The following is a 15,643-nucleotide window of genomic DNA, read 5'->3' as shown; positions in this document are numbered from 1 at the left end:
AATCCAGGTGAGATTAGGTAAAATGGCTCCTTTGAGAGTAAAGGTTGCAGACCCCTGCACTATGGAGTTTTTTTCTTGATCCTGCACTATGCTCTTTTAAGCTTTTTTGGCATAGATTGCAAACAATGTTTTGTTATTTCCTGTATTTTTGATAACTTTATTTTTAAATTTGTTTTTCATGTCGGTGATTTGTTTAATTTAGTTTTTATTTTTAATTTTCATAATGAAACATGTCTTTACATGTTCTGCTTGTTAGTTCAATAGTTTTAAAAATGTTTTATTGGTCAGGATTATTTGGAGAGTAATGGGTGTAGGTGGAGCTTGAAAGTTCAGAGTTGTAATGTATAAAAAAGTGAAGCTTGGTTTGTGTGTGTGTTTGTGAAGTGATGGAGAGCAGCAGCAGGATGGTTTCTCTCAGAGTGGGATTGTGAGCGTGTGCAGCAGCTGGCCGGGGCCGATAAGGAGCGTCTTAAATAAACCTGGGCTCTGCCACACAAACACAAACCATGGAGAGGTTCGTGTTTGTGCTCGTGCTGAGCGTCGCCTCGGCTGCAAAGGTCAGTGGGACTTTAAAGCACATCAGATACCATAAAACACACTGTTGTAATGTATGCCTGTGATGTTTGTTAGTTTTAAAGTTTGTCCTCAATAAAAAGGAATCTTTATTTTATTTTATTATAATATCTGAATTAAAACCTGCTCTGACCAAAGTTTTTAGTGTTGATGCTATATAAATATGTGAATAGAATTAAATTTAACCCTTTAATGTATTTTGTAGTTCATTTAAGTTCAATCAAACCAAAACTGTATCTTAGAAAACTTTCATTATTAATATAACGAACTAAACTGAATGGACTTATTATCTTGTTTTGAGTTCTGTGTTGGTTTTTGGTTTTGTGTATCTTTGTTGTTGTATATTTTTGTGTCACTTTGCATCTTTCTACTGTTGTTTTGTTTTCATGTTTTTTTTGTGTCTCTGTTGCTTTCTGTGTTAATTTCTCATAATTCTCCATATTTTTTTTTTCCAGTTGTCGTTTTTTTACTGTATGCTGTTACTTGTAACTACTTCCACCAAGGAGCTCATGCTTTCACCAGTCTTCATCTATTTGTTTGTAAACAAATTTTCACCAAATTCTAACCAAACGTAGACCTTCAGCCATGGAAGATACTATTGCGTTTTGGAGACGAACCGGATCAATACACTTATATCGTCGTTAATAATTGATAGTTGTTTTTTATTATAAAATTTGACTCAGTTATGTCCTGTTGCTTCCTTTATTATCCCACAGAGTTTCATCAGGATCAGATCAGGATTGCGCTTATAAATTGTGAATGATGATGGCACCATGATCAGTCCCAGAAAGTTATTTTTGTCTTCTTTTTTGAAATAACGCTTTAAACTTTTTTCAGGAAATTTACTTTGATCTCCTCACATGTTTTGACATGCTGGCCCAATAATAAAAGGTCCTAACTACTGACAGTTTGTGTGCAGTGGGATGTTAGGATGTCTAAGGTAAGTATTGTCAGTGTATGTAGGTTTCCTGGAAACTGTTATTTTGATTCGGCCGTCGTCTTTGTGGTGAATTTCCATGTCCAAAAAAGCATCATCCCAGACAGGAGGAATAAAAACAAATCAAACAAGCACTTGATCACTGTCAGTACCTGAAATGGGCCATCAATAAAAAAAAAAAAAAAAGGTCATTCAAAAAAACAACAAATTAAGAAAGAAAAGCAAAATACACTCACAAAGCAGAAAACACCTACAAAGGCATGATAACAATACCACACATTTGAGACAAAAGGAGACAGCGGGACGACTTACAAGGATGGGGAAAGAAAAGGCACAACAGGAAAATCTCAAGTCTGTAATATCAGAACACTGCAAAACAGAAAATAACATCATTGACTGGAATGGTGCAGGAATAACTGGGACAGAAGAAAAAAAGAAACACAAACATTGAATCAAAAAACCCATCAAGATCAAGAGGCGTAGCTTCAACATCAACAGGGATGAGGGAACATTTTTACTCTCCCACAACTGGGACTGTCTTCTCCAGAGAGGGGCTGAGAGTTCAACCTGGGAGTTCTCTCAGGTTGGCCATGCCCAGAAAGAACTCATAAGGACACATCAAAGTGATCAGCAGAAACCTCTGAAGAAGACTACCTGTTGTCAGGAGATCAAAGTAAATTTCCTGAAAAAAGTTATCTGAATAAATGAAACCTTAACACATGGTGTCATGATCACGATCATTGATCACATAACTGACTATACCTGGAGGTTCAACTCTGATTCTGGTTTGTAGTGTTTTATCAGCAGTATTCATTTGTCATCTGCTGCTAACTAGTCAGTACTCAATGACATGCTCTGCTCTGATTGTGCAGCTGGGCGTGGTGAAGACGGAGGGTGGACAGGTGCAGGGGCGGAGCCACAAGATGGGTCTGTTCAGTTCTGTGGACGTCTTCAAAGGCATCCCATTCGCCGACGTCCCCGGGAAGTGGGAGAAACCCAAACCTCACCCCGGCTGGGATGGTGAGGTCACGTGACATCACAGGGGGGTGTGTGCTCACTGATGATGATGATGGTTTTTCTGTGCTCTCAGGTGTGCTAAAGGCCACCAAGGCCCGGGAGCGCTGCCTGCAGGTGACGCTGCTGCAGACAGAAACCCGGGGCAGCGAGGACTGTCTGTACCTGAACATCTTCGTACCTCAGGGACTCAAACGTAACGCACACACTTTATACATTTTCTGTGTCATGTTGTGTTTCCTGTTCTCGTTTTGTATGGATTTTGTCTACGTTTGTTGTCCAGTTGTGATTGTGTTGTGGTTGATGCTGAGCCTCCAATGATGGTGTGTGTGTGTGTGTACGTGCGTGCAGTGTCCTCTGGCCTCCCTGTCATGGTGTATCTGTTTGGAGGAGCCTTCCTGCTCGGAGCGTCCAATGACTTGGCAATCCTCGGAGACTCGCTGTACGATGGGAAGCAAATGGCCGACAGGGGGAACGTCATCGTGGTCACCGTCAACTACAGAGTGGGTACCATGGGCTTCCTTAGCACGGGGGACTCCCGCCTGCCAGGTAAACGACCACCACATAAACATTTGTGTTACATGATGTCAGTGTGGTCAGTGTGTGTGTGTCTCTGTCACAGGTAACTACGGCTTGTGGGATCAACACGCCGCCATCTCCTGGGTCCGCAGGAACATCCAGGCCTTTGGGGGAAACCCAGACAACATCACTGTCTTCGGCCAATCAGCCGGAGCCGCCAGCGTCAGCTACCAGGTCAGAGGTCACCGAGCGCCTCCGACTGGGGGGACGGCAATCATTTCAACCGGTTTGAGCATCAGTAAAAAACAGCACCTGCCTGTGTGTCCCTCTGTGTGTGTGTCCCTTTGTGTGTCTGTCTCTCTCAGATGTTGTCTCCCTACAGTAAAGGTCTGTTCCGTAGAGCGATCTCTCAGTGTGGGGTCGCTCTCAGTCCGTGGGCTCTGCAGAAGAATCCCATGGGTCTCACCAAGAAGGTCAGTTAGTGACAACAACACAACAACAATCGTCTCTGTGATCGTCTCTCTGTGATCGTCTCTCTGTGATTGTGTCTCTGTGATCTTCTCTCTGTGATCGTTTGTATTTGATTGTCTCTCTGTGATTGTCTCTCTGTGATCGTCTCTCTGTGATTGTCTCACTGTGATCATCTCTCTGTGATTGATTGTCTCTCTCTGATCATCTCTCTGTGATTGTGTCTTTGTGATCTTCTTTCTGTGATCGTTTGTATTTGATCGTCTCTCTGTGATCTTCTCTCTGTTATCGTTTGTATTTGATCGTCTCTCTGTGATCATCCCTCTATGATCGTCTCTCTATGATCTTTTCTCTATGATCTTTTCTCTGTGAACGTCTCTGTGATTGTCTCTATGTGATTGTCTCTCTCTGATCGTTTCTCTGTGATCGTATCAGATCGCTCGTAAAGTCGGCTGCTGGAGGGCCAACGAGGACGACATGATCACATGTCTGAAGATGAGCGACCCCATTGGTCTGACCATGGCAGGAAAAATTGACGTGCTGCTTCTTCTGGGGAAAGGTCAGAGCACCCCTCCCTGAGGTAACCACTGGTTGCTCCAGTCAGTGATTGGTTGAGTCTGTGCAGGCGTGGTCATGGACCTTCTGGAGCTGGCTCCCGTAGTCGACGGGGACTTCATTCCTGATGATCCGAGTCGTTTGTTTGCCAACGCGGCTCAGTTTGATTACCTTGCCGGGGTCAACAGCATGGACGGACACTTCTTTGCTGGAGTTGACGTTCCCTCCATTAACACCAGGAATGCCACCTCCATGTGAGCGCGGCACGCTTTTATTCTGAAAAACTGCTTAACCATTGTGCTTCAAAGTTTATGTAGATTCCTAAATATGAACAAATAAATACAAAGAATTATAATAAATCAATTGATAGATACAAATGTACACATGTCACGATATTAGAATCACACAATGTCAAGGGTATGAGTGAAAAACACATGAAACCTGATGTGTGCGTCTGTCCCTCAGGGAGCAGGTTCGTGGTCTCCTGGCAGGTCTGACTAAGGACAAAGGCTCAGCCGCCGTGTCATCGGCCTATGCTGTTTACAGCAGCCACTGGGGATCGGCACCGGCGCAGGAAGTGGTGAAGAAAACCGTGGCCGACATCGAGACGGACTTCCTGTTTCTGGTCCCCACGCAGATCGCTCTGCAGCTGCACGCAAACCACTCCAGGTCAGCAAAAAATACACAACTCAGAGCAGGACTACACAAAAACACACAACACAATGACCAAACCACTAAAAATCACAAAACAAAATCGGCAACACGAAATGAGACACAAAACTCGAAATAAAATACACACAGCAACAACAAAAACACCCCTGGCTCGGGTTCTCTACGTTGTCATGGAAACAAGTTTGGAGGAGTAAAAATGACGGCCTTGCTCTGTATCCCTCAGTGGAGCCCATACTTTCTCCTACCTGTTCAACATGGAGACTCGTATCCCGGGGTTCCCGAGCTGGGTGGAAGCGGAGCACGCCGAGGACCTGCAGTACCTGTTCGGGAAGCCCTTCTCCACTCCGCTCGTCTACTTCCCCCGACACAGAGACCTGTCCCAGTACCTCATCGCCTACTGGACCAACTTCGCCCACACCGGGTAACGTCCCAATAGGCCGTCCTGGTCCTCAGCATCTCTACTGGGTTCACACGTCTCTCAGTGTTCTGTGTTAACTGGTTCTTATAGTGGTTCTCATTGGTTCCAGTGACCCAAACAAAGGAGAGAGTAAAGTTCCTGTTCTTTGGCCTCAGTTCACTAAAAACCACCAACCTTACCTCACCATCAACCACAAGATGAGCAAGTCCTCCGTCAGGTACCGCCCACTCTCTAACTTAGGGGTTCTCAACCTTGGGGTCAGGATCCCATTTGGGGTGGCGAGACACTGGGAGGGGTTGCCAGATGCCTTCAAGAAACTAAAAATATTTTCTCAATAATTTGAGCCCATTGTCGCTTATTTTTATCCTTTTCTGTAACTACGCCAAACTTTCCATATTTTAACCTATTTTCATCACTTTTTCTTGCCATATTTTTAATGTATTATTATTTAATGTATTCTAGCTACATTATTCAAATTTCTGCCACTTTGTCATCAAATTTAAATGCTTTTCCACCATTTTTTTCCACTTTCAAGATATTTTTTCACTTATAAACCCTTTCCACCACCTTTCCCATATGTTGACCCGTTATTGTCATTTTAACCTCTTTTCAACGTATTTCATGCTTAGTTTTTGCCAATTTAACCACATTTACTATTTGTCATGCCCATTATTTGCCAATTTCAACTAATTGTTCCAATATTGACACTTTCAACACTTTTTACAGCTTTTTTAAAATCCTATTTCACCACTTTTTCCACCATTTTTGGTCACTTTAAACCCATTTTATTAAAACAAGGATTTACGTCTTTAAGATGACTATATACTATGGCCGAAATAATACTAAGCTTCCTGGATAACAGTGGATATTATTCAGATCAATAAATAAATGTGGTTATCACAGATTCATAGAACAATAGACCATCATTTTTCTGACTTTATGGTTGGGCCTCAAAAAGCTCTCCCCTTTATTCCCCCTTATAGATGACCCTGTCTCCACATGACTGTTCTTCAATGTTCATGTCTGTGTTCAACCACCTCCAGGTATAGGGGGTCCCTGGTAGCTGACCTGAAAAGGTTGAGAACCACTGCTCTAACTCCCTCCTCTCACTGACACTGACTTTGTTTTCTCTCAGATACAATCTGAGGTCGTCCCACGTCAGGTACTGGACTGACACCTACAGCCACCTGCCGGACATGAGGAGGGACGACCATCAGTGAACACACAAAGTTTATTCTCTGTACTGTGGCATTGTGTATGTTAGATGCTGAGAAAAGTATAGGCTGCCTAACCTTGGTAAAGTCTGTACATTGTCATAAAATGTTTATGTTGAAGGGGATCTGCTCTTTGCTCGTTCACAACACATTCCTTTTTTCATTTGAATACTTGGAAACAAAGTTGTTATAGTTTAATAGGAAATAGTGCTCCATGACTATCTAATGACTCATTCTATCATGTAGTTGGTTATAAAATCATTTGTATCACAGAGTGGGAAAGGTCCCTCAGAGTCAGGGTAGCAGAGGGAGAAGACACGTGACATTCCACAGCAAAACGCTGATGTCCACGAGTGAGGAGATGCTGCGTTCCATAAATACAACTTTATTACAGACGGCACTCACAGCTAAGCTCTGTTACACAAGCAGGATGTGATGTCACTGTGGGTGACCCATGGTTAGCTCAACTCAACTCAATGTTATTTATATAGCGCAAATTACAACAAAGTCATCTCAGTGCGCTTAACAAAATATAAAGTCCATAGTAAGAAAAGGAACCCAACAAGCTACATGTAACACCCGACAGGTCAGAGGTCAAAGGTCGTCTATCCCCACTAAAAAAGGGGGAGGGGCTTGTTTTTCTTCTACAGTTTCAGTGATCATGAGACAAAATCAGGTGTAAAAAAAAAATCTGCATACATCATCAAAATCATGGCCTTTTTTCATTGCTCCCGTGACAACTATCATCACATATTTATCTTCATCATCATGGTTGCCATGACAACATCATTATTAACTTTGTTGTCATGAAATCCATAATCATCATTATAACTGTTGTCATAACAATGTCATCATCATCATAATCATTGTTTTTTTTACCTTTAAATTAAAGAGTACGACATCATCACAGTTTACTGTCACTATGACATCAGAGGTGAAGCTGCACTATTGAAGTTACTCCTGCAGTAAAATGATCACGACCTCCTTAGGAACAGGAAGTACAAACAGTGATATCAGCTGTGGCTTTTCCACATTGGTTAGTTCAAAGAGGCAATTCCTCAGTTTTAGGCCAATCACGACAAAGCTCTACCACAGCTTCAAGGTGAAGTGACTCCTGATTGGTGCAGCTCCCCTGACATCACATTGGAGTGAGAGTGTGCACGTATAAAGACAAGCATCACCAAGAAACACGTTCAACCACAAACACAGAGTGAAAATAATCGCCTCTGATATGGCCCAATCAGCACTCCCTCCTGTCCTTGACCCCGCCCCTTAAATACAACCTACATTTTGCCATGTTTAAAACGTCATGTTTTAGGATCTGTTGTGTAATCTCTGTAGAACAAATAAACCATAACTGATTATGTCACATTACAAACTACACAAAGAGATCCTTTAACAGCAGATAACTGCAAACATACATGTTTTCAATTAGTACGATAAAACAGATTGAACCAATCAATGGACCTGATAACCTAATCCCCCTAACCCCTACATGTTACACTAATCAAACGTGGGACTCGTGGTTAAGTGCTAAGCTAATAAACATGTGGGACTGGTCTTGCCATGCTAAGCTAACTAAGCATGTAGGACTGGTGACTACGTGCTAAGCTAGCAATACTGGTCACTACATGCTAAGCTGAAAAAATATCTGGGACTGGTGGCTACGTGTTAAGCAAACCAAGCATGTAGGACTGGTTGCTACGTGCTAAGCTAACAAAACATGTGGCTGCTCGTTTGGATGGAGAAACTCCACTAATAAGAAGGAAAGTGGGTGTGGCACTGTGTGTCTGATGACAACTTTCTAAATCTGGTCAGGTTAGTTTTATTTGATCTCAAACTGCTGACCTGTGCCCTCGTTTCCATGGTGACGCTGGATAGCCGTGCACGCACTCACTCACGCACGTGTACCAAGATAAATGACATCATTTATTAACACAGTTTTAGGGCAGTGAATACATTTCCCAGAACACACTGGGAGTATTGGAGGAGGTGGGCAGAGTCTCTGAGCTCAGAAGACCAATTGGGAGAGAGCTTTGTTTACAGTTAGGAGCTTAAATAACATAACAAACAAACAAATAAATATGTACATCTCCCAGAGGCTCCGCCCACCTCCAACAGAGGTTTCTGATCATCAGGAGAACCTGTAAACTACACAACATTGACAGGATTTGGCTTCAACCATCATTCATCCAACAATGTACCCATCATCCATCCATCTATTTACCCATCATCCATCCATCCATCCATCATTCATTCCATTCATCCATCCAACTATCCATCATCCATCCAACCATCTATCAGCCTGGGTTAGAAGGTGATGATTATCATTATCATCCATCCATCATCTCACATCTGTCCATCTAAGGAATCTTTCATATTTTGTTTGGTAAAATCCAATTAAGGGATCCAGTAATTGTTGTTAAAATGTATTTTGAAGAAGACTTGAAGAAGTAAAACGTTAACAGACGTGTTGGTTCCCAGGTTCTCCTGAGAAACCTCACTACTTTACACCAATCAAAATAAAAGCAGTCCTTTCAAATTAAGAGACACACTGGTCGGAGGCCAACAGCTTTACACTAGAGGTTTGTGTGTGTGTGTGTGTGTGTGTGTGTGTGTGGCTCAGCAGCAGCAGTGCAGCTCTCTCTCTCTCTCTCAGACCACGGTGCTGACGGAGGGATCTGATAGGTTGAGCTGTCCGGTGATGTCAGTCGGGTACGGCTACAACAGTGACACACACACACACACACATAGAGAGAGAGAGAGAGCAGATAAACAGACGTTAACACACGTTTCCTGTGTAGGATTAATTAGTCAGGACTAATCTAAGCTCAGACTCTGCAGGAAACATCTAAGTTTAATCACTACCTCAGCTGCAAACAGCCTGATCATGGGACGCAGTGCACAGGACACACACACACACACACACACACACACACACACACACACACACACACACACACACACACACACAGCATGCACAGCTACGTGTTGTGAGGTTGATGACTGATGCACACATTTATGAACCAAATAGAAACTTAAATGGATTTCTTTCAACAAAAAAAAAATAAAAAATATACGTATATATATAATTTTATATTTGTAAATAGGGAGCACTTATTTCATTGGCCACATTTACATGGAAGCTTTATTTTCCCTTTAATTCAGAATAAAGGTTAATAAATCTTTAAACTAACCGAATGCAAATGTGGTTCCGAATGATTCTTCAATCTGAATTATGTGGTTGGTCTTTTCCGATTTTGATAATTCCTCGCTCTTGTAAACACTTAATTTTCACACAGACTTATTACAAACATGGTCATCGGCAAATGGAACAGGCTTCATCAGGGCATGAAGCAACAGACCCATAGAGCTTCACTAATGACGCGTGGATCATTAAAAAGTTGATTTTTCACTCTACGTCCTGTATAGTGGAGGTAGAGCAGCTGTTGCACTAACTGCTGGATTTGATTGGCCAAAATACTGTCTTCTTTCTTTCTCCACTACTCTATCTCCTTCTCCAGCTCCGTGGGCAAAAGCGAAACAGTATGTTATTGTCGAGGTGCTGCTTCAAAACTACAATCAAAATAAAAGTCAAAACAGTTCTTATTTTGTGGTCTTTTATGTTGTAGCTGAAAATAAAAGGTTTGTTGCGTTTTTCCCAATAGACATGAATACGTCACGTTCACCCCCTGTCCAATCAGAGCCCTTCCCAACAAACCAGAGCTAAAGCGGAATTAAATAAAGTCAAATAAAACTGTTTTCCATGTAAACCTCAATTCGGACTTTCCATGTAAACACAAAGCAGAATACTTTAATTTGGAATAATTATTTCCGAATTCAAAAACATGATGTAACTGTGGCCAATTGTGGCCACCGTTGCTGGTCTCTGTTTTAATAAATAAAAGAAAATCATGAATGACCATATCTTGAAGTTTGGGGGTTGAGTATCATATATAGGGTTCGGTAATGAGGAAGGCCATGCCTGCTCACTGTCTCCTTATGACACGTTCACACCAAATGTGTCCAAAGCGTCAACAGCAAAAAGTTTACATAAACAATACATGGTGGATGCACTTCTAAGGAGCGTCAAAGGTCCGTCAGAGGTCCTGCATGTCCCGCGCCTCCTGTTTTGAAGCTTTAAGCCTAATTTAAGGTTCTGCGCAAAATCCCCCGCCGTAGATGCAGACCCCCTCCCCTGTAAACTAACGTGCGCCTCCCAAAAATTCTGACTACCTGTCAAGTTGATGCCTTGACGCGTAGTCAGCTTGGGCTGTGATTAGTCAGTTACAAATCTCAGCCCCAGTCACTGCCTTTTCTAGTCACACCACCATGTTTCACCTTTTAGCGTAGCGATACGAGAGTTGTTTCTACAGTGGATTGAGTTACAGAGAGAACCGAGATGGACTATAAGTGCCTGAGTTTTACTATTTCTTTTCATGGCTGCAGCACGTGAAACACCGCCAAACGGAGTCAATCACAGACAAAAGGTGTGTTCTGTTATCACTACTCTGCCTCGTCTCTGTACCTACAGTCTGTGTTTGTGTTTCATTAACAACCCCCTAGCTGCAGGGTGGCCAATTGCATAGAAAGGCGTTCCCTCCATCCAGAAGTGCCAAGGGCCAATCTCCGCCCCCGGCATAGGTCCTGACACTGAACCTTAAACCAGGCTTTACACGCTGCGGATATTTCAAGCTTTTGACGTGCCTCCGGCGCCTCCAACGTGCCCTACGCTGGAGTTGGGTTTGTTGAAGTTTTGGGGCATATCGCGGCACGTCAACCAATCAGGAGCTTTCACCAACTGTGACGTATTCAGAATAATGAGGGAAAAAAAACACTAACCGGAGGTGGAGACAGATGGACAGGCATTCTTCTGCTGGCATAGAGCACGTTAACTTTATCTTACAATTGTTAGTATTTTATGTACATGCCATAATGATATGTGCCTCTTCTGACACATGCATGCACACACACACACATAAGTCACAAAATATCAGGCCTGTGTGTGTGTGTGTGTCCCTCTGTGCAGCATCTCAATAACTTTATCAACACCTTAACAAAAGTTAAAGTTCAGGGCGCTGACACACATGCTAATGATCAGTTAGCTAACCTGCGCTACAAGTTACTGTGATGACATCAATGGGAACATCTACACCCTTATGTGACATCCCAACCCTGACCACCCTCACTACAGCAAGATGTGGACAACCCTGTGTGTGTTTATCACAGCGTGTACGTGTGTGTGTCCCAGGGCCTGGCGTGCGGTCGTGCTTGCAGAGGAGGACAGAGGCAGAGTGTGTGTAGCTGTTGTTTGGACACTGACAGAAGCACAAAGAGAGAGAGAAAGGTTGGAGTCCCCGCTGCGCTCCGAACTGAGGAGGAAAACACAACAACAATCACAGGACGGGAGGAGAACTGGCAACCTCCTCCACTGGCGTCTGAGAGGGAAGAGCAGACAGAAACAGATGAAGGTGAGAACAGAGTTTCCTGCAGGACGAAGACCATCAGAGAGGACGAACCGAGTCCACCTGTGAGGACGAGAGGCGGCGGTCAGAGGAACTGCTGAGAGGACAGACAGATAAACAAGAGGGTGGAAAGACAAAAAAAAGGTAGACAGGAGGGTCCTGTCCTCTGAAGCTGGATTTCCTCTTATCGTTCTAACATCCTGGATTTATTTGGTGTGTTGTTTACTATGATGCTAGCTAATTTCTTTCTGAGCTAAATCACCTTGGTAACAAAGGGTGAACACCTTACCTGGTCAGGACCAGTGGAGTGACTATGCTGGCTTTTCCAATTCCATCAAACTCTTCTCATCTTGGAGCTCTCCAGCTGAGCCAAGCCAGCTGACAGTGTTTAGTTTAAGTGCTCGTCTTCATAAGACCCATGAAAACAATCACAGATTTAATGATTAGAGAGTGAGAGCCCATGTGCTGCAGCTTTTACGATGAATAAGCAGCCAATAGAAACCAATGTTGAGACCAAAAGGATGTGACATCATCTGTTATTGAGCAGTAAAAGGATGGACACGTAAAAAAAAGTTTTGTATCACAGAAAACAACTGAAGCATGTGATCACACACTGATCATGTGAGTTTGATACATTTTTAACACCTATTAGCGTTTAATAAAAGAGATGATGTAACACAATTTAATATTATGTAATTTATGAGACTTGTGAGTGTTTGATGAATAGTTTGCTGAACTCAGCACTAAACATTAAATTCAAATGAACAGAGGGAGCAGCTCAGCGGTGCTGTGAGCGCCGCTGGATGTCACGTCCAACACTTCAGACGCTTCAGGTGCAGGTGAGCACTGAGCAGCGTGCACATCCCAAAAAGCGATAGTGTATTTTTGACATTGGGGAGCCTTCAGTCTGCCCTGGGACTGTCCCTGTACAGCCTCTCTCTCTGTATTCAAAGCTTTCTCATGATTAATCTCTGATCAATAAATTGACCTATGTACTGTGCAGTAAACAGAGGCGATGGATACGCACGTATCCTTATTACTGATGGTTTAAACACATGGAGACTGTGATCATGTAATTAAACATATGGTACACATTAAACACGTAACAATGATTCTATCGTCATTTTGATTTAAAATCATAATTAAACATTTACCATGATATTTTGTTTAATTTCCTTTTAAAATACCGTATTAAAGCAGTATTTAAAACAAAAGTATCACAGAAGTATTTTTGACTCCTTTTTCCTTTTGTAGATCTTTATTGAGTGTTTTAAAGCATCACGAAATGACTTACTTAATAATGATGATGTGGTTTCATGAGAGTACATCTGCAGCTTAAGCCAAGCCTGCTGCTTAAACCTGGTTGGGAGCAGGTTTAAGGTATAGATTTATATCTGATAGACCATATCTGTCAAGTATCCCGCTTTGGCTGGGAAACTCCCGTATTTTACCCCTATTTCCCGCCATCTTCCCGTATTAGTATTTTCACGTAAATATCCCATATTCTAATGTAATAAAAAGTAAAAGATGCCTTACTAAACTAAACGGCGTCACTAGCCTCGCGAGAACTGCCACCTGAAATGGCCTTAGTGGCAGTTCTCGCAAGATTAGTGCTGACAGCAGCAACAAACCAGGAAACAACTCAGAAAAGAGATGATGAATGAAGACCTGGTGAAAAAAACAAAGAACTGGTGTAAATACGTTGTAAAATGTGACAGAGAGTTTATCTTCATAAAGAGTAGCAGGATGGGACACAGTTACACGTTCTGTAAGATTAATAACTGAGATTTTAACGTCTACCACAGCGGAAAGAACAAATACAACACCATGAAAAATCAGCCAATCACAAGCGCCACAAATTTACACTGCTTTAAAAAAGTGTTAAATGATGTAAAGTCTGTAATAAATGTGTTTAATAAGTCATTAGTGAATATCAGAGAACCACATGAGTGAGCATGATAAATTATAAGAAAATATATAATGAAACTAAAATGTTAATGTACAACTTAAAGACAAGCAATGTTAAAATAACAGTAAATATGCAACGTGTTGACTCATGTAAACTAAGTATATTAAATAAACACATGTGCTTCATATACACATTTATGTTTTTATTTAGGCTGTTTTATAATTTAGGAATTAGGGCTGGGCGATTTATTGATATTCAAAATGTATTGAGTTTTCAATTTTGGCGATATAGAAAACTATAATATTTCATATATCATATGAAACAAAATACTAGTTTTAGGAGTCGCTGCTTTTACTTCTCAGAACAACATGTAAAGCTCAGTTAGATGATTAATGAGTGCACATATTGTGCAGCTGTTTGTTAATAAATGTTCCTGTGTGGCATTTTGCATCAGCAAATTTAACCCAGAATTGTCTTTCTGGTCAGACTTTATTTGATAAAATTATCAAGATTTATATCATATATCACCATTTTGAGAAAATATATTGACAGATGAGTTTTGGTCTATGTAGGAATGTTCACAGCATTTAAAGGTCGACCTACCAGATTCTAATCACATAATTGTATTAAGTAAGTGGTATTTTAGATTTCTTGTACACCTATCTTAAAATATAAGGGATACTGGAGCTTGGTTGGGGAGGTGGGACGGCTGGTATTGGGCGCCAGAAAATTACCCTTATTTTCAAATAAAAAATTTGACAGCTATGGTGATGGAGTGATCTACGGTAAGCTGATGAAGCCTTTGTGGAACACTCTCCGTATGTACAAACAGATCAACTCATTCATTCACACGCTATAGTGACGCTGACAGCATCAGCAAGAACAAACTACAATGAAACAATGTGATGTCATCCCAGAGTATGTGTGATGAACTGAGGAAGACTACTTGAACAGAAACACGTCTGTGAAGTAATAGTTAAACTGATCAGAGTGCTGTCCGTTTATTATCCCATGGATCAATATTGGATAATCTCACGCTTTTACACATTAGGGGCTCTATTCTCCCATGTGTGTAAGTCCAAAAAGACGTGCAGCGGTACTGTTTTTGGCTGTGTGCTATTCTCCCCCTATACTTGTCAGTCACTACGCGCCTCCATCCCAGTTACGCACTGTAGGTGGAGCAGCCCTGAAATGTGGGTGTTCCCATTCAAATCTTTCTTTACGCGCATTCTCCTGTGTGCATAAGTCCTTTTCCTCTTACGCGCTTCTAACCCTGGAATAATTGCAGCGCCTCAATAATGTGAAACATTATATTGCACTAGAAATATGAACTAAGTTACATTTGAAGCCACACGGACGCGTGCGTCACGCAGCAGCAGCTGTGATCACTCAGCTGCTGCTGTGCGATTAATTAAAACTCTGACAGATGCAGACTTCTGTCCACGTTGGTCACAGTGATTCAACTATTTTCATACTATGTCCAATGAAAAGTCGCAGTTTGATCCACTACAGAGTGAAACAAGCTGTCATATGCTGATGAGGATGGACCAGAAACTGTTCCCACACATATTTTAATGAGGCTCAGCTCAGGTCGCTTTAAACTATTTATATTTAAAACTGCGTATTATGGAAGCCAATAGTTCTGTTTCACTGCAAACATCTCTCTGTATTAAAGCAGGAAGCTCTGCGGCCAGGTTATTTCCTCATATCTCCAGCATCTAACTCTGTCCCACTTTACAGCGATAATGATGATGATGATGACAATCAAGGAAAGAGATTTGCACTGTGACTTAGTCACGCTGCAATAATCTGATTAAATCAACCTGTTATATTGTTTATCAATGAAGGTTTTTCAAATTAAAAGTGAGCTTTATCATTTTCATGGATTTCAATGACATT

The 15,643-nt window shown here is 41.8% G+C and overlaps 2 protein-coding genes across 4 annotated transcripts in view; one reads left to right on the top strand and one right to left on the bottom strand.

Moving 5' to 3' along the window:
- Positions 1–387: 387 nt before the first annotated feature.
- On the top strand, positions 388–6,490 carry LOC114469268 (bile salt-activated lipase-like). Its single transcript, XM_028456590.1, has 12 exons — positions 388–557; positions 2,383–2,530; positions 2,601–2,720; positions 2,876–3,073; positions 3,147–3,277; positions 3,409–3,516; positions 3,947–4,070; positions 4,137–4,320; positions 4,532–4,735; positions 4,962–5,159; positions 5,266–5,373; positions 6,292–6,490. The coding sequence occupies exons 1-12, from the start codon at positions 507–509 to the stop codon at positions 6,374–6,376; spliced, it is 1,659 nt and encodes a 552-aa protein (XP_028312391.1). The 5' UTR covers positions 388–506; the 3' UTR covers positions 6,377–6,490.
- A 249-nt stretch (positions 6,491–6,739) lies between these two features.
- The window catches only part of grin1b (glutamate receptor, ionotropic, N-methyl D-aspartate 1b), a 53,623-nt gene continuing 44,719 nt past the window's right edge, over positions 6,740–15,643 (bottom strand). For all 3 annotated transcript variants that reach the window (XM_028456589.1, XM_028456587.1, XM_028456588.1), the window contains one exon: positions 6,740–9,091. In XM_028456589.1, the coding sequence (XP_028312390.1) occupies positions 9,026–9,091 (66 nt within the window). In that variant the 3' untranslated portion in view covers positions 6,740–9,025. The remainder of the gene's footprint in view (positions 9,092–15,643) is intronic.

This window comes from Gouania willdenowi, chromosome 9 (genome assembly GCF_900634775.1).
Source record: "Gouania willdenowi chromosome 9, fGouWil2.1, whole genome shotgun sequence".
NCBI classification, from domain to species: Eukaryota; Metazoa; Chordata; class Actinopteri; order Blenniiformes; family Gobiesocidae; genus Gouania; species Gouania willdenowi.
The sequence above is the reverse complement of the archived record's forward strand: the minus strand, read 5'-3'. Positions and strand labels throughout refer to the sequence as shown.

Excerpts from the sequence above, each read along its gene's own strand:
- LOC114469268 (XM_028456590.1), top strand. The coding sequence starts at position 507 with ATGGAGAGGTTCGTGTTTGTGCTCGTGCTGAGCGTCGCCTCGGCTGCA. Across the intron at positions 3,074-3,146 it reads GGGGGACTCCCGCCTGCCAG|GTAACTACGGCTTGTGGGAT; the intron begins GTAAACGACCAC and ends TCTCTGTCACAG. Across the intron at positions 5,374-6,291 it reads ATGAGCAAGTCCTCCGTCAG|ATACAATCTGAGGTCGTCCC; the intron begins GTACCGCCCACT and ends GTTTTCTCTCAG.